General features: G+C 55.6%; 1 protein-coding gene across 1 annotated transcript in view; it reads right to left on the bottom strand.

Annotated features, from left to right (window-relative positions):
• Window positions 1–19,393, bottom strand: part of AKNA (AT-hook transcription factor) — a 60,748-nt gene that overhangs the window by 23,115 nt on the left and 18,240 nt on the right. The window contains 5 exon segments of the mRNA XM_056138591.1: window positions 2,424–2,483; window positions 6,873–7,027; window positions 8,082–8,238; window positions 13,903–13,977; window positions 17,491–18,533. Coding sequence (XP_055994566.1) covers window positions 2,424–2,483; window positions 6,873–7,027; window positions 8,082–8,238; window positions 13,903–13,977; window positions 17,491–18,533 — 1,490 coding nt within the window.

The following is a 19,393-nucleotide window of genomic DNA, read 5'->3' as shown; positions in this document are numbered from 1 at the left end:
AAAGACATGATATATATATACATACATATATATATATGGATATATATATATGCAATGGAATACTACGCAGCTACATGGAATGAACAAATCATGCAATTTCCTGCAACCTGGCTGGAACTGGAAGCGTCTGTCTGCAACCTCTTCCTGTAAAAATTGCTTTGAGCTAAATCCACTTTAGCTATGACAATAATGTTGAGTGAAGTAAGCCAGAAGAAAAACAAACACAGACTCACTTATCTGTGGTATACAGATTACTGGATGAGGGAAAGTACCGTAGTAAAAGGGGGATGCCTTGATCAATTTTAACCCCAGTGTTTAGGGAGGAGCTCAGAGGAGGAAAGAAACCAAGAGGAGTGGGGGGGGGGGCAATAACAGGAAGTAATGGGTAAACACAGGCATCAGAGTTTCAGTTATACTGGTGATGTGGGTGAGTGCTGTAGTCATACATCCAAACACAGAGTCAACACAACTGAAAACATGAGCTCTGAGCTGCAACCACTGAAACTCTGTCATGTGCCCGTCAAGTTGACAGATGGGGCTGTGGGGGCGGGGATGGTGGGTGGGGAGGGAATCTGGGAACACTGGGGGAGGGAAGTTGACACTGGTGGTGGGATTGGTGTTGAAATATTATATGTCTAATTTTTTTTTCTTTTTGGGTCACACTCGGCAATGCACGAGGATTACTCCTGGCTCTGCACTCAGAAATTACTCATAGTGGTCCTTGGGGGACCATATGGGATGTTGGGAATCGAACCCGGGTCAGCCACGTGCAAGGCAAACGCCCAACCCACTGTGCTATTGCTCCAGCCCTGAAAATTTATATGTCTAAAATATTTATGTCTAAAATTTATGTTAAAATATATGTCTAAAATATTATATATCTAAAATATTATATGGCTAAAACTCAACTCTCAGTAACTTTGTAAATCACAGTTCTTTAATTAAAAAAAGAAGGCATGTGCTGGAGAATCAGGGCTCTTGGTATGCAAGGCTGAACCCCCTGACCCCACGCTTTTGTGTCCTGCATCTGTCTTGTCTGCTTCATCCTTGCAGTAGCCCTGCTACAGACCTGTTTACCCAGGGCTGTGCCTGGCACTGGCCCCGGTCGGTGCGAGAGGCTCCCTCCTGAGGTACCCTGGAGTCTCTGTGGCACGGGGACTGAACCCAGGCCTCCTTCATGCACAGCCTGAGTCAGTCTAGGGCGCCACCTTCCTCCCCTGGTAGCGTTTACACTGACGATGGTCACAGAGTGTTGTTGGGCTTCTTACTCTTGATTGTGGGCTTGTCTGTTTGTTGGGGGACACACCCAGCAAACTGGGCTCCCCCTGCTGGGTCCCGGGGGTGTGACCAGTGGGAGCCAAGACAAGAGCCCAGGAGGGGAGGTGCCCGGCCAGAAAGAAAGAATCCTCGATAGGTCCAGCTTTGATGCCACAAGTTCCCAGGCGCCCAGCTGGGAGAGCTCCCCCTGCTCTGTCCTGCGGCCCTAGCCAATGGGGCCACCATCTAATATGACACAGGCCCACAGTGATCTGGAGCTACAGAGTCCTAAGGGCAACAGCCCAGTTCAATGAGGGATCTCGCTGCTTTGGTCGTTTTGGAGTGGTTATTTTGTTTGTTTTGTTTTGTTTTGTTTTATGGTAAAGAAACTACAAAAGGGGCCGGAGATAGTCCAGGGGTGAAGGGGCTTGACTAGCCTGCAGCTGACCCCCGCTTGATCCTCAGCATCCATTGGGTTCCCCCAGCACTGTTGGGAGTGATGCCTGAGTTCTGAGTCAGGGAAAAGCCCAGAGCACTGCTGGGTGTGGCTCCCAACAAACCGACAAGCCCACAACCAAGATACTACAGAAGGGGTGGATGGGGAGAGCTTGATGAGCTGTCCAGTGTGGCACGCTGCAGCCTTGCAAGTCCCCACATCCCCCCCAGCATCACTGGGAGTAACCCTTGAGCCCTGAGCCCCTCATGGGCCCCAAACCACCCGGACACTGCTGGGTGTGGCCCCCAAGCCAAGCAACAAGAAACTAGAAAGACAAGAGTTCTTTGCGGTTGCCGAGAGGCAGATGGATGAGCAGGGAGCAGGAGAGCCAGTGAGGACAGATGGTCTTGGGAATCAGACAGCCTTTAGACATCTGTCACTCTGCTCTGGGGTCCACCCCAGTTAACGGGTACTCGGGCAGAGATGGTTCCAACCTCCTTCCCTGGTTTCGGTGATAAAATGAGCAAATATAAGTGGCAGTCACTGTCCCTGGCATGCCACCATTGCTGTTTCACGAGCAGGAACTGGGTACCGGGAGTGACATCACTGGGGGAGTCAAGTGGGGGTGTTAGTGGAGTCTGGGATTCCTGAATATGTGACGCAGAGATGGGGCTATGGGGGAAGATGAGGCCGGGGCCGGGGCACTGGGGGGCTCCTGAGGGTACGGTACCTTGAGCTGGTCCTGGGGCGTGAGATATCCTGCTTGCATCAGGCCTGCAAAGGACTCCACCTGGGCACGGAGGGAAGGACACGGGCTCGTAAATACCCACTCCAGGGGAGGAGGCCCACATACACGCACACACACATGCACACACATACACATGCATGCACACGTACATGCATACATATGCACATACAAGCACACATGCATGCACACACGCACATGCATGAATACACACATGCACATATGCACACGTGTGCACACATACACACATGCCAAGAGGCACCCTCCACCAGGGCCTGGAGGACAGTCCTCTGCCAGCTTTCTGAAGTTGGTCCCCAGCCATGCCCCTCAGCCGTGAGAGAGAGGCCTCGAAGGCTGGGGATTAACTCTAGCCTGGTGAGGGCTGGGCCGGCTCAGGAACCAGCTAAAGACCCTCTCCGTGGAAAACAATGCAGCCAGGAAGAACTAAGCACATGGGTAGGTTCACATAAAACCATCAGAATTTGGGGCTGGAGAGATAGTACAGAGGTCTCAGTCACGGCCCACCCGGTTTGATCCCTGACATCCCCTAATGTCCTCTTGAGATCTGACAAGAGTAAGAGTCATAACCAGGTGTGACCCCAAAACTAAAAACTAAACCAAACCAAACAAAACCATCAGAATTCACACACGAAATCCCAGATCCATGTGCCAGGGATGACCTGACCTTTAGGCCACCGGGGATCACATCTCTCTATTCAGGCCCGGACAGGGCTCAAGGGCAAAGCACCAGCTTGCCAAGCCCTGGGTCCTATCCAGGGCATCACATGCCTTCCCCAGCATCCCAAGGATGGCTCTGGAGTCTCCACTTCATCCCTATCACCTGCAGTACCCCTGGCCACAGGTCCCACCATCGGCAACAACCACCAGAGGTCAAGGTAGAAGGGAGGGCTGGGAGGCATAGTAGAAGCCTCACCTCTGGGGGTTCGATCCCCGGAAGAACAACAACTAGACAATCAAGGTGGGTGCAGCCTCCACAGCCCCGTGGCAACCCACCACAGCTCTCTGTGTGGAACGCTTCATTCAGGAACAAAGGGTAGGGGGTGGGGAGACTTTGCCAAATCCTCCCTCTGTCCTTGGTGAGGGTCTCTGACCTGCACCTCAATTGCCTTTACAAAACAACCTTTATTAGGAACGATGGAGGGGGACTCCCAAATGGTGCTGAGGGGGTCCAGGGGCTACTTCTAGTACTTGACTAATCAGGCTGGGGTTCCAGTGAGAGAAACTGAGGGTCCTTCAGTGCTCAGGGACTCCAGGGGAACCCTTGGAGATGCTCAGGGGCCTTGTGGAGCTAGGGACCAGGCCAGAGCATACAAGGCATACAACCTGTGTTCTCTCCTGTCCCCAAGCAACTTTTTTTGAGGGGGATGGGGGCTGCCGGTAGTGTTCAGGGATTACACCTGAATCACTCAAGAATCACTCCTGGCAGTGCTCAGGGGACCATATGGTGTGCAGGAGATCAAGGCCAGGTCAGCTGTGTGCAAGGCAAGTGCTCTACTCACTGTATTATCGCTCTGGTTCCCCAACCCCCACCCAAGCAACTTTTTTTTTCCTTTTTGGGTCATACCCAGCAATGCTCAGGGGTTACTCCTGGCTCATACACTCAGGAATTATTCTTTGTGGTGCTTGGGGGACCACATGGGATGCTGGGAATCAAGCTTGGGTCAGCTGCGTGCAAGGAAAACACCCTACCCGCTGTGCTATGGCTCTAGCACCTCCAGCAAGTTTTCAATAGAAAAAAAAAGGCAAAGGATGATTCAGAGATTCTTTATTATTATTATTATTATTATATTATTATTATTATTATTATTTTGCTGTGCAGACGAGATACCCTCAGTAGCTTGCAGGGCTCTCAGAGAGGGGCGGAGGAATCAAACTCAGTCAGCCAGGTCGGCCACGTGCAAGGCAAATGCCCTACCCACTGTGCTATTGCTCCAGCCCATGGAGTCTAGTAGAGTTGAGAGGCCCTCACAGCAAAGCCTGGCAAGCTACCTGTGATGTAATCGATATGCCAAACACAGTAACAACAAATCTCAAAAAGGAGACGTTACTGGGCGCGCTCAAGCAAATCGATGAACAACGGGAGGACAGCGCTACAGTGCAGTGATTTTTTTTTTTTTGGCTTTTTGGGTCACACCCAGTGATGCTCAGGGGTTACTCCTGGCTCTGCACTCAGCTCCTGGTGGTGCTCAGGGGACCCTGTGGGATGCCGGGGATAGAACCTGGGTCAGCTGTGTGCAAGGCCAAAGCCCTCCCTGCTGTACTACCACTCCGGCCCCACAAGAATCATTTTTGCGAAAGCACCAGCCCAGAGCTGAAGTATAAAAATGTATACGTATATGGTAAAACTTATACGACATACAAAGCAGAAAGGCAATGCAAGCTAGTTATATGTGTCACTTAACAGTTTACTGTGGGTTTGGGCGGGGGAGGGGCATATGTGGCGGTGCTCAGGGTACTCGGGGTCTAAGGTATGGACCCCAGGGCAACCGCAGGCAAAGCATGTGCTCCATCCCTCTGACTCACCTGGCCCTAATCTTACACTCTTTGGGAGTCATATTCAAAACGTAAAAAAGCGGTGAGTGATTCTTAAATATATAATCCATGTAACTCCAATTTCTGTTTCAGCATCCAAAGTATATCAATAAAGCACTGAGAGATGGCACAGCAGTGAGGACAGTCCATGCCCCTGGCCCGGTTCCACTCCCAGAAGCACATGGTCCCCCACAAGCACTGCCAGGGGGCATCTTGAAGGCCCCTGAGAACCACTGGGTCCAGGTACCCCCAGCACTGCAGAAACTGAGCACTCTTGGATTCTCTCTTTAACCACAGGCCTGGTTGGCAGAAAAAACTCACCTGTGGGCCCCCCCCCCCACAAGCACTCGTTGAGACTTTCCTCCCTCTCTTAGAAAGAATCGCTGAGATCTTTCAAATTCTTTTTTTGTGATGTGAAGTCTTTGAAGCTTGGTAGGTGCTTGGTGAGTGAGTGTTGCTCCCTGTGGATGGGTCACATGGCAAGCACTAGTGAGTCACCTGAGGCTGGATGACTTCGTCTGCCCAGGGATGGCACCAAGGGCAGCAGCAAATGATGGTGTGGGGGTATGGTCATGCTGGGCAACTCGGGCGCGCCATGGAGAGGTGAGTTGGAAACGGATTCCAGTAATGAACCAAGAGGACAGATGCTGAAGGAAAGCTAATGGGATGGCCCGAGGATGCAGGCGGGCCATCGTCTGGCCAAGCAATTACACAGAGACAAAAGCAGAGGCGCGCCAGCCTGGCGCTAGAACGGGAGGGAGCCTTCACAGACACAGAGATGAAAATGCTCAGACATGACCCCGCTGATGGGCGCAGGCAGAGGCCGTGAGTCCCCTGCGGCTGCCCCAAACATACGCCATTTACGTTAGTATTTCTTTCTTTGCTCTGTTCTGTTTCGGTGCAGTGCTCAGGGTTGACTCCTGGCCCTGTGCTTAGGGATCCCACCTGGAGAGGCTCAGGGACCAGATGGGATGCTGAGGATGGAATCAGGTGAGATGCCCACGTGCCACATAAACGCCTTAACTGCTGTACCCTCTGTCACTCCAGCCCCAACATTTCTGGCCACGCATAAGCTTTAAACGAGTGGATTACAGGGAACCCTTAGTAGACGTGAGTATATCTCAACAAAGCTGCTAGCATCGGAGAAAGGGCAGAATGCTGGTTTAGCACAAGAGAAAGGGCAGAATGCTGGTTTTGCCCTGAACAACTGTCTTATGGACAACTGGTGAGGTCAGGTTTACCCTCTGTGCACTGGGAAAAAATTCAGTGAGAATTGGGAAAAGTATCTAGGGGCACAACAGAACATTTTTGTGTCCTGACTCCCCTAAGTGCGTTTTCTCTCCCCTTCCCGCCCCGGGTCTGTGTGCTCACACCCGTGTGATTCTGGTGCATTTTCTAAGCTGTTTGGGGAAAAGCACTTTGGGGACTAAGGCCAAACAGGCAGTTATAAACTGAACCTGCAAACAACCCATAGTTGCCTGGGCTGTGTGATGAGAATATAACAGCCCTTGGAGAGATGAACTCGGAACGGGTTGCAGTAATGAACCAAGAGGGCAGGGCGGTTTCTCTGCAAGCAAGTGGAAAAGCAGAGAGATTCTACTTCCCTTCCAGGTCATGGGCAGAGTCACCCCAGAGGACCCAGCTGAAGGCTCACAAAGCCCAGGTGGGGAGAGGAGGAGATGCTCTCCAGCCCCAGGGGGGCACCTGCTACTGGGTGAACTGGGAGGCAGGAGCTGGTGGCCTGAGATCAAGAAACTTCCAAAAGGTCAAATCAACTCTAGCCCAGAGGGAGGAGGGCGCCCTGCAGAGAACGCTCCTGTCAGCCAGCAGGGGGCGATGGCGAGTCCCCACTCACCTGGACAAGCCCCTCACCCGACTCACCTTGGCCAGGAACCGCCTGGCCTGAGAAGCCAGGACCTGGGTCTGTTCTGCAGAGGGTTGGTCCTTGGCGAGGCCTTGGTTTTCAGGGAGCCTCCCAGGGGTGGGCGCACCAGCGGATGAGGAGGGGCTCAGGTCCCCTCCAGAGATCAGGCCCCCTGGAAGACACAGCCACAGAGCCCTGAGGTCAAAATGATGGCACAGCGGGTGGGAAGTCTGCCTTGCACTAGCCCCACCTGGGTTTGACCAGCATCCCTATCCCCAGTGGTCCCCCTAGCACTGAGCACAGATCCAGGAGTCAGCCCCGACTGTCAAGTGTGACTCAAAAACAGAAAACCAAAATCAAGCAAAACATAATATTCTCCAGGTTGGCGAGATGGAACAGTGGTGAGGGCACTTGCTTTGCACATGGCCCACCCAGGTCCAATCCTTGACATCCCACTGGGCCCCCTGAGCCTGCCAGGAGCGCTTCCTGAGTGCCAAGCCAGGAACAAGTCCTGAACACAGATGGGTGTGGACCAAAATTCAAACACATAAACAAACTAACTGTCACTGTCCTCCCGTTCACTGTTCATCAGTTTGCTCAAGTGGACCCAGTAATGTATCCATTGTGAGACTTGTTGTTACTGTGTTTGGCATATCCAATACATCACAGGTAGCTTGCCAGGCTTTGCTGTGGGGGCGAGATAGTCTTGGTTGCTTGGCGGGCTCTCTGAGAGGGGCAGAGGAATCGAACTCAGGTCGACTGGGTCGGCCGCGTGCAAGGCAAACACCCTACCCGCTGTTGCTAAAATCCCTTCAGTGGAGAACAAAGTTTGGCCTGGGCCCATCACCACACGGGGTGACTCCATCTCAGAGAGGCAAGGGTTCCATTCCCACCCTCTCCCACACGCTCCCATTCCTATCTCAATGCCCCTCGCTGCCAGTAGGGGGTGCCCATGAACACTGTGCGAATTTCTTGGGACCAAGAGTGACAAGGCTGGTGCAGTGTCCTGCCCTACCCTGTCACCAGTTGACCCAGTGACCCCATTGCTCAGTGGTCCGGTCATACAGCTCCCACCGACTGCATGAGCCAGAGATGACCCTCACCTTCCCCCACAGCCTGAAGCCAGTGCTGTCGCCACTGAAGTGTCCCCCTGCCCCCCGACCTGAGATACATAGACGCACACAGAATCTCGGGCGGAACCAGCCTGGAACTTGTCCCAGACTCACCTGTGGCCTCGGAGTTCTGCGGGACGGCGGAGGGGTGGGGCCACCTCTCGGCAGAGTGGGGCTGCGGGATGGTGAAGGACAAGACCTTGGTCCCCTGGGACATGGTACCCATGTGGATGCTGTGGCTGGGCTGAGGCGGGTCCGAATACAGGTTCACCTGTAGGGAAGGTGAGGGATGGCAGAGGCAGTCAGGACCCAGGGAGCCACACCCAGAGGTCAGCCCTCCACCCCACACCCTCGTCCTGGTGCCCAGCAAACATGCCCGATGGCAGACACAACTTCCGGTGAGTTCCAGGACCCCACAGACACCAAGTGAAAGGTTTACGTGTCTAACTGATGAAGAAACAGAACCCAGGTTGAGTCACTCAAATTCTTCAGTAGACACAGTGCTGGGATGATAACCGAGCCTGTGACTTCCACATCAGTCATTTTTTATCAATAATGTGTGTAAGAATAAAATTTAATCGCCAAAGTCTTATAATCAACACAGTAGTTAAATATGTAGCACAATGACATTATGATCATATTATTATTGCCCTTAAAGTATTTCTGACAAAAATGATCATAAAAAAAATAGCAACTGGGGCTGGAGCAATAGCAAAGCAGGCAGGGCGTTTGCTTTGCACCCAGCCGACCCGAGTTCGATATCCAGCATCCCATCTGATCCCCTGAGCACCGCCAGGAGTGATTCCTGAATGCAGAGCTAGGAGTAACCCCTGTGCATCACCAGGTGTGACTCAAAAAGCAAAAAAAAAAAAAAAAAAAAAAAAGCAATTAATAGCTGTTGGGAGAAATTAGAGTAGAGACCCAGAGAACAAGTGGATGGATTCATCTCTAAGCCATAGCAGATCTCCTTTATTTGAGGATGGATTTAATGGGATAAATAGCCCAGTGTTGAACAGATGTCTGCTGTCAGGCAGATAAGCAAGGGAGGCCGTGTGAAGATCAAAATTAGAGGATGGTGACGTTAGTACAGGGATACGAGCTGTGGTTTTCTAACCTGCTGGTCTGTGGACCGGTGCTGGTCAGCAGGAGTAAAAGGCAAAAAGCCACTGATGTGCGGCAGGGCTTTGCCCACGGTGTTTTACTTTTACTGAACATGGCCATGCCTGTGTTTGTGCGCCATCTCTGGCTCCCATGTAGCCTGTGTGGCCCACAAGCTGAACTGGGCACCTCTGGGTCTCCATAGGCATTTGCTGGAGAGGATTGCGGGGACTTGGCAGAATCTGGGCCCCACCAAGCCCTGCCACTGCTCCCCTTTGAGTACTACACCTGCTGGCTGAATTCCCTTCTCTGTACAGAGTGTCCTCAATAACAAAGCCCTCGCTCTCACCTTCATTACACCATCACCACTGGAGCACGATTATCCCAACCACCTTCCCCACGACTGTCACGTCAACACCATGAACACCGATCTCCCTACCACCACCACCATCACATTCGCCATCACTGGATTCACCACCATCACCACCACCATTGCACTCACCTCCGCCCTCATCACCATCGTATTCACCACCACCATCCCCATGTTCATCAACACCATGCCACTACCACCACCATCTTCCCAATCACCAACATGACCTCACTACCATATCACCACCACATTCGCCACGACCACCCCGCCATCATCACATTCACCACCACCACGCCCCTCATCATCACTGTATTCATCCCCATATTCATCGGCACCATGGCCACTACCAACCACCACCATCACCATCACCAACATGATCACCACCATCAACATCACCACCTCCAACGTGATCACATTCATCACCATCACCACCACCATCACCATCACCACCTCATTCACCCCCACATTCACCACCATCATCATCACTGTCTTCATCACCATCACCATCACCACCTCATTCACCACCACCTTTACCACCACCATCACCATCATCACTGTCTTCATCACCATCACCATCACCACCTCATTCGCCACCACATTCACCACCACTATCACCATCATCACTGTCTTTATCACCATCACCACCTCATTCACCAACACCATCACCAACACCATCACTGTCTTCATTACCATCAACCACTATCATCACCATCACCTCATTCACCACCACCATCATCACTGTCTTCATCACCATCACCATCACCACCTCATTCACTACCACCTTTACCACCACCATCACCATCATCACTGTCCTCATCACCATCACCATCACCACGTCATTCGCCACCACATTCACCACCACTATCACCATCATCACTGTCTTTATCACCATCACCACTTCATTCACCAACACCATCACCAACACCATCACTGTCTTCATCACCATCACCTCATTCACCACCACCATCATCATCACTGTCTTCATCACCATCAACCACTATCATCACCATCACCTCATTCACCACCATCATCATCACTGTCTTCATCACCATCACCACTTCATTCACCACCACATTCACCACCACTATCACCATCAGCACCATCTTTATCACCTCGCCACCACCACCACCAGCACCATCATCACATTGATCACTGCCGCCATAGTCATCACCATCGTGATGCCATTGTCACTACCATCACCATCATCATCACCATCATCAACATGGCCATCGCCACCATGTCACCACCACATTCACCGCCGCCACCACTCCCCTCAGCATCACTGTCTTCATCACCAGCCACCAGCATCATTCTTCACATTCATCACGGCCACCTCCATCACCACCATCCTCCTCATCGTTGTTTTCGTCACCCCACCACTACCTTCATCTTCACATTCATCCCTCTCCCCCACACCGTTATCATCACATTTATTCACTACCATCGCCGGCCACCACCACGAAACCACCACCATTGTCACTGATGTGACCATCACGGAGGCAGGAGCGTGGAGGGTCATTTCCATTCTGGTGCCCCCCACCCCTGCTCCTCAAAATACCAGCCGGGAGCCCCTCGCCCTGGCAGGCAGGCAGGCAGCCCACTTAAGCTGCTCTTCCCGTCCAGCTGAGGCAGTGAGCCAGCTGCAAAGTGAGAGTCGGTAATGGCCCAGGCGGCAGGGCCTGCCGGCACGCCCCCTTTCAGGCTGAGCCTGGAGAACAAAGCTGGATTTTAATAATCCCCTTGGCCATCTGCTCAGGCTTGCCCGTGGGGTGGGCGCTCACCCACGTCCCCCCTTTCTTCCTGAGTGACCTACATCCTCCTTCAGGGGGTGGTTCCTCCTGTCACACCCGGCCCCGCCCTAGCCTCAGCCCAGTCTGAGGGAGCAGGGGGAAAGGGCCCTTGTTCCAGGGACCAAAGGGGAGCTGGGCTGGGTGCAGCTCAGTCTCCCCAGGCGCCTCCCCTGCCAAACAGTCTTTAGAAAGAACCAGGACCCAGCCCGGAGCCCCAAGGTCTCATGCTCCCCCTCCCTTTAAGCAGGGGGGTCCCAGGGAGCTCCACTGGCTCAGGAGGGGGTTAATCAGGATTCTGGGAAGGCAGGTGGGCCAGTGAATGCAGGACACTCCAGGATAAGGACCCGAATATTCTCGGCACAGATGGAGCTTTCCAGCCTTTAAAATGCTAATGAGCCCGTGAATGGGGCCCAGAGTGTGGGTGCGGGAAGAATAGGAAGTGTCCCCCCCAGCTCTGCCACACACAACTGCCCAAGGACAGCACCACCCGGTCCCACCCGCCTCAGGAGCTTCTGGGCCCATCACTGACCAGCAGGGAGGCAGCAGAATGACCCCTTTCCCAACTTGGGGGGCAGAGGGTTGGTCTCACTGGATCCATAACAGCTGAGCAGGGCTGGGAGGGGGCGTGGGCGGGCAGTGGATGATGCCAGGGTGATGAACAGTTACCCGTGCCCAGCCCTGGCCCCTGAATCTCTGATCTGGGCTTCCTGGTCCCACCCATCTGGCGGAGCTGTGGGACCCCCTTGAAACAGCCTTTCCAGCTGTAAGAACCCAGGATTATTATCTCTCTGTTCTGCTCAAGAGCCCCCCCCCCCCCCCCGCCGGCCAACCAGGAGAGGAAACACCCTCCCCCTCACGTCGGCTAATTCTGTGATCCTAACCGCACTGGGGTATCCCCCAGGCCTCAGTTTCCCCAACCAGGCTCAGCTGGTGACTGACACTGGGATGGCATCCCTCTGCTGTGTCCCCGTGCCTCTGCCCCAGACCCGCTCCTGGCCCCTCTGACCCTGAGCTTCCCCAGGACGTGGAGAGGCAAAGGTGCCCCCCAAACCTGCAGGCAGAGGCTGGACCCCCACTGCACACGTGTCACCGCTGTGGTGAGCACATCACCCCCACCCAGTTGGGTCTGTTCTCTTTCCTGGGAAGGATCAGACCCGGGGATGCTGGTCACACACTTTGCCTGGGCTCTCTGTGTGGGGAGGGGCGTCCCCTGTTCCTGCTCACCCACCCACCCACCCACCCACCCGCTGGGCCAAGCCTGGGTGTCCAGGGAAGCAGCCCAGCCTGGCTCCCTCTCCCATGGGTGCAGCTCTTCCTTGGCGGGGAGGGGCTCAGCTGCAGGGACCCTGAAAAAGAAGTCATCCTGCTGCTCGGCCCCCTTTCGCAGTAAAGTCCCTCGAGACTCTAGGCTCTAGGCTCCCAGGCCAGTGCTCTGAGCAGAAAGCCAGTCTGGAGAGCCAGGGGGAGACCTTTCCCGCCAGACCTCCGCACCCTCCTCAGCACCTGGGCACATGGGCCAGTCCTTTCAAGTCCTTTCAAGGATGTGCCCTGAGTCGAGTTGGCCGGAAGGAGGGCAGATGGCATGAGATGCTCCAGGCCTGCCCTGTGGCACGCCCTCCAGCACCCCAATCCCTCACTGGGGTCTCGACTGCCCACCCTGTACTTCGTGGGCACACAGGGGGGCTGGCACTGTCCACCCGTTCTCTGCCCTCAGACCTCATCTGTGCTCCGAAGAATGTGGTTTCCGGGACAGGAGGCCCCACCTGGACCCGGCTTCCTCCCAACTCTCCCCTCCAGCTCAGGACGGGACATGAGGTGCAGCTGGCTGGCCGCCAGGTGGAAGGGCCCATGGGCCCCTCATATGGAGCCCCAGGACAGGGCGGTGGGGCGGTGGGGGGTGGAGGCAGGTGCTGGGGTCGCAGGGCACCGGCTCCTAGGACTTCCTGCCTCTCGCCAGGCTCCCAGGGCTGAGAGCAGAGGCCGAGGGGGTGGGGAGCTGCACCCTGAACCCAGCCTTCCCACTCGCTGCAGCCTGATGGGGCAAGAGCAGCCGGGTAGGTGGTGACACAGGAAACCAACGGTCCCACTTCCTGCCTCACCCCAGAAAAGGGGAAGACTCCCCCAATACCCCATGCACAGTTCACACTGCTGTCTGCAAGTCGGGGTGGGGTGGGGGTAGATGGGGCGGCCCCCTCTCCAGGACCCTGAGCCTAACACTCAATTGTCAGGAGGGGATGGACAGCCCTTGCTGAAGGAGGAGACCCAGGAAACAAACAAGCCCCAGACAATGAATGTAAAGGCGGTGGCACTCCTTTGTGGCTCAGAGAGGTGGAGTCACTGCCTTAAAGTCACACAGCTAGTCGTGAAGCCAGAGGTGGGTCCATGAGCCCTGAGTTGATGAAGAAGGGGAGAGCCTCTGGCGAAATTCCAGAGCACCCCAGATTCAAGATGTCCAAGTTCATCGGTGGTAAAGGAGGGTGAGCTCAGAGAGGAGGGAAGGTCACTGGCCAATGTCACAGAGGGGCCTGAGGGTGGAAGGTGAACTGGGTCCCGCTTTCCCCAGGAGCTGCAGGGGAAGCAGGAGGCAGCAGCTAAGGAGGATGTTAAGGAAAGTAAAGGAGTGCCATCCCGGGAGGAAGGCAGCCCCCCACCCCTGCACCCCACCCCAGCTCCATACCTTGGCCCCCAGGCGCAGCTGGTCAATGGTGTTCTCGGCCTCTGCATACTTGGTGAGGAGCCTGTGGTAGTCCTCCTGGGAGAGGGGAAGAAGAGGGAGGGAGGGAGGGAGGAAGGGAGGGAGGGAGGGAGGGAGGGAGGGAGGGAAATAGAGAGAAGGAAAGAGAGAGGGAGGGAAGAAGAGAGAGAAGGAGAAAGAGAGGGAGAGGGAGGGAGAGACGGAGAGAGAGGCAGAGAGGGAGAGAGAGGGAGAGAGAGAGGGAGAGGAAGAGGGGGAAAGAGGGAGAGAAAGAGGAAGAGGGAGAGAAAAAGGGAAAAGGGAGAGGGAGAGAGGGAGAAGGAGAGGAAGAGAGAGAGGGAGAAGGAAAGGGAGAGGGAGGGGGGAGAGGGAGAGGGACAGAGAAGGAGAGCGGGAGAGAGGGAGAAGAGGAAAAGGGAAAGAGGAAGAGGGAGAGAAAGGGAGAGAGAGAAACTGTCACTATCAGGGCTGACATTCCTTGCAGGGAACAGCGCCCCCCAGAGGTGGCTGGGCTCCCTACACATGAGCAAGCAAGTGGACCCCTCTGGCCAGGATCACCGGCGGCCCCAGAGTGTCGGGGCAGTGGGACAACTTGGACTCCCAGACATGGCGCTAGAGTCCAGGTCCCCACTCTGATGCAGGACCCCATGGCCAGGACCTCTCCTGCAGCCCTGGACCACACTCGCTGCCCGGCTGCCACACCTCCCCCGGGCGGTTCCCATGTTGAAGGAGCCAAATAAGAATACTCTTAGGGGACCAGAGCGATAGGACAGCGAGCAGGGTACTCGCCTTGCACACAGTCAACCCGAGTTCAATCCTGCGCATCCCATAGGGTCCCCGGAGCACCGACATGAGTAATCCCTCAGCACAAAGCCAGGAGCAACCCCGAGCATCACTGGGCATGGCCGCCCAAAGCAAAATAAACAAAAGAGAACATCCCACCTTCCTACCCCACCCATGGGGCTGTGTCTGTCAGAGCCTGACCAAGTTGGGTGAGTCTGACCAAGCAGTGCTTGGGGTCCAGGGGTGCTGATGGGCTGGACTTGACCACATGAGCCACCTCCCAGCCCAGTCAGGAGGGTGACTGAATCATCCCTCAGCCCCTCTGAATTGTTGGGGTTTTTGATACTCATTGGTGCTCAGGGCTTACTCCTGGCTCTGTGCTTAGGGATCCTTCTGGAGGTGCTCAGGGGAGACCACGTGCAGTCTGGGCTCAGTCCACTGTGTGCCAAGCATGCACCTTAACCCCGGTACTACCTCTCAGGTCCCCCAAAGAGCCCTTTGGTAGAAACTAGAAGACTCAGAAGTCACCACAGTTGGGGCCAGAGCCATAGTACAGTGGGTAGGGCGTTTATCTTGCACACGGCCCCCTGGGTTCGATCCATGGCAACCCATATGGTCCCCCAGCACTGCCGGGAGTAATTCCTGAGTGCAGAGCCAGGAGTAACCCCTGAGCATCACTGGGTGTGACCCAAAAAGCCCCCCCCCCCAAGAAAAAAAGTCACCGTAGCAAGGTGACTGACCATTCAGGGTCTCCTCTTCAGTGCGTGTGGTTTTGTTTAGGGGACACATCTGCCAGTGTTCAGGGCTTCCTCTTGGCTCTGCACTCAGGGGCCACTCCTGGTGGGGCTCATGGGACCATAGAGACGCCAGGGATCAAACCTGGGTCATTCGTGTGCCAGGCACACACCCTGCCCGCCAGACTATCGTCCGACCCTTGAGTCACCTCCTGAACAAAACTGAAGGAGTTCATAAAGCTGAGTCACTACCAGGAAATGCACGAGTGCATGTCGCCAGCCCCCGCTGGAGGTGCCAGGAGCTGAGGGCTGGTTTGGAGCACGAGGCATGAGAAGGGCAGAGCAAGGCCTGGGAGGTGGCGGGAAGACAGCATGCAGGCCGACACGGCAGCTGCCTGTTTCCATCTCCGGCACCTCCGGGTTCCCTGAGCATCAACAGAAACACCCCCAAGAACGCAGCCAGCAGTAGCCCCTGAGCACTGCGGGGGGTGGCCCAAAGTGGTTTGGGGGATTTTTCACACTCCACCCAAAAAAAAAATCACAGCAGAATCAAGCATTTCTCTAGTCTTGCCCGCATGCATGAGACCTGGGGGACGGAACAGGTCCAAGTTCTACTTTAGAGAAGACTTTCGGGAAATTAGTGCAGACAGAATGACAGCACTGGGATGCACGGCCGCCTGGTCACCCCTGAAGAAAGCCCTAGGTTCAGGGCAATGAGCCCAGCAAGACTGGGAGGCATCCAGGCGTTTGACAAAACCAACCTTGCAAGCGCTCTTGCCCCCAAAGGCCCATGGGTGCGGGGCTTGTGGTCTGCAGGGGGAACCAATGGGGAGCGATGGCCCCCCCCAAAGCTCCAGCTCAGTTGGACCGATAGCACAGCGGGGAGGACATTTGACTTGCACATGGCTGACGCGGATTTGATTCCCAGCATCCCATATGGTCCCCCTGAGCACCGCCAGGAGTCATTCCTGAGTGCATGACCCAGGAGAAACCCCTGTGCATCACTGGGTGTGACCCAAAAAGAAAAAAATTAAAAAGCTTCATCCTACAGCTCCTTGCGGGAACACACATCAGTGGAAGATGGACCCGCAAAGTCCAGAATGCAGGATGCCCTGCAGGACAGAACAAATTTGTTTCCTCAACAAATAAATTACAAGGAGGAAAGAGATTTTGAGGATGCGAAAAGGAAACAAAAAGAATACATGAATCAAAGCGGTTTGGTGACTCCAACAGCACCAGGAGCAGATGAGGGCTGTGTGCGTCTGGGTTCTGCATCCCACACAGACAGGCCATTGATGAGAGCCCAGAGCCAGCGGAACCTTCACTGGATATTGACAATAGTAAAGGAAGTGACATGAACTTTTCGGGCCCAGGATAGAAGTGCGCTTCTGTGTAAGTGAACGTGAACCCTGAGCTTTGCAGGGACACACTAAAATATTCCACGGTCCAGTGCTTTCATGTTGGACATTTGCTTCAAAATACCCCCGTGGCGAGGAGGTGGGGGAGGGGGCTGGGGGAGTGAAGGGGGCGGGAGAGGTGAGGACATTGGTGAGGAGGAGCTTGGCTGGGTAACGGGAATGGAGGAGAAGCTGGGTGACAGAGACGGGGCTCCATTATAACATTTTCTCTCTGATGCATTATGAATGCTTTTCTGTTTTTTTTTTCGGGGGGAGGCACACCTGGCCATACTCAGGGCTGACTCTGTGCTCAGGGACCACTCCTGGTGGTGCTCGGGGTACCATATGAGGTGCTGGGACTCAAACCAGGTCAGCCATATGCAAGACAAACCCTCTACCTGTGGTAGATGGCTTCAGCCCCATATTTTGAATTTTCATTACAGCACTAATGAAACCCAGCAAACACAAACTGTGAGTACAATCCTTGCCTTTTCATAGCAAAGGAAGCAGGGGTATCCCTCAGTTTGGGGTACCCAAGGCCTCCCTCCACCGGCTCCACCGGCACCTCCCTCCTCCTGGCCCAGTCCCAAGGCCCCAACTCTGGTCAGGGAGGTGCCCGGGCAACAGATTCCCCTCTAGAAATGAGCCCCGCTTACCTGGAGCTGATGGACCAGCTTGGTGGCTTGCTCAGGGGTCTGGAACTCTTGGGGCACCCTGGCGATGGGGTGGGTGGGAGGTGGGTTCTGCCCCGGGGGGGTTTCTCCACTATTGAGCAGTACCTCCCTCACGATCTCGGCGGGAGACTTGAAGACAAGAGGCGTGCGGGGGTCCTGGGGCCCTCGGCCCGGGTTCCTGGCCTTGGGTGGGCGGTAGCTCTCTTCTTTGGGGAACCTCACCCGGGGTCCCACCTTGGATAAATCGGGGAGTGGGTGGTTTAGTCGCCCCCGGCCGTACTTGCGGGCGTCACTGGAGGCTGCGTGGCCGGCCAGCGTGGCTTCCTGTCTGGGGGCCGGCCTGTCCAGCCGGGTCGGCCTGGGCTGAGATCTGGGGGGGCTGGTGGAGCCGGCGAATCGGGAAGGGAGTGTCTTAGGTGACGCCCATGTCCGCTTCCAGGCCTGGGCCCCGGGCTGCGGGCAGGAGAGGCCTGTCGCCTGGGCCCCCCATCGAGCTGCAGGATCCGGGGGGCTGGGGGAGGGGGGTGTCGAGGAGTCCTGGAATGCCTTGGTGGTTGCCACGGTGACACTTCCTCCAACGCCGTCAGCTGGGTTCAGGCGGTGACGATGGGGACTGTTGGCCCGGGCCGTGGGCTGGGGGTCAGGGGACCGCCCTGCCCAGGGGGAGCCGGGGCTGTCGGAGGGGGGTCCCAGGCTGACGGTTCCACTGCTCCAGGACCTCGCTGGGCTGAGGTCAGCAGTTTGGGCGGCCTCAGAATGTTCTGGAGGGGTGTCCCCGCTGCTGCCCCCTGCCGGATCCCACTCCGAGGTCCTGGGGCTGTGTTCGTGGTCTTCATCCTCTTCGGAGCTCAGAGCGGCCTCAGACTCAACCCTTGGGGAGCTGTCCCTCGTTCCCCGGGCCTCTGCACCTCCAGGGACCTCGTCTGGTGCCGCTTCAGGTGTGGCCGGGCGGGGGTCCTGCCGGCCGAGCCAATGGACAGGCATGGTGGAATCTTCTAGACTGTCCACGTCCTCCTCTTCAAACTCTGAAAGGACAGGCCCAAGCATAGGTCAGGTTTGGATTCTGGGTGTCGCCTGCCCTGAGCTACTCCTCGCCCCGCCCCCTCCTTAAGCTGGGGGGTGAACCCCAGGTGTCCCCCCATCCACAGGGTGCTGTGGCACCCTAAGACCTGCTCACTAAGAATTCCCACGGGTCCTTCAGAGCCAGGGGCTGGAGTGGGTAGGGCGCTTGCCTTGCATGCGGCCGACCCGGGTTCGATTCCCAGCATCCCATATGGTTCCTCCGAGCACTGCCAGGAGTAATTCCTGAGTGCAGAGCCAGGAGTAACCCCTGAGCATCGCTGGGTGTGACCCAAAAAGAAAAAAAAGAACTCCCACGGGTCCTTCAGAGCCCAGCCGCAAGCCTGGCCCTCCTTCCGCCTTGCCACTGCCCCTCTCAGATCTACAAGCCGGAATCGGGGTGGGGGGTGTGGGGTGGAGACATCTCTGTCCTTTGTCCCTCGAACCCACACCTCCCTCCATCCCATGTGTCACAGGCCTGGTCACAATTACCTCCCAGGGCACCAGCAAGCTCACCCACGGCCCTGCCCAAGTCCAAATGCTCGCATGCCCCGACCACAGCAGAGCTGCTTCGCCCCTTCCTCAGCCCTCACCTTCCTCCCAAGCCTGAAAGCTCAGACCTGCCTTCCAGCAGTAGCCAGGATAGGCCTGGACCTTTGCTACAGTCCTAAGTCCCCTCCCTCCACTCGCCATGATCCTCTAATGTCCCCCTCTCTGAAGCCCTCTCTGGTTTTGTCCCTGTTCTAGTAGTGACACCTGCTTTCCAACCACAGGGCCCTTGCACATGCTCAGTTTGATCTAATTGGGTCAAATGCATCCCTCCCTC

The sequence above is a fragment of the Sorex fumeus genome, unplaced genomic scaffold (genome assembly GCF_029834395.1).
Source record: "Sorex fumeus unplaced genomic scaffold, SorFum_2.1 ptg000129l, whole genome shotgun sequence".
Lineage (NCBI taxonomy): Eukaryota > Metazoa > Chordata > Mammalia > Eulipotyphla > Soricidae > Sorex > Sorex fumeus.
Note: the sequence above shows the minus strand (reverse complement) of the source record. Positions and strands in the feature narration are given on the sequence as shown.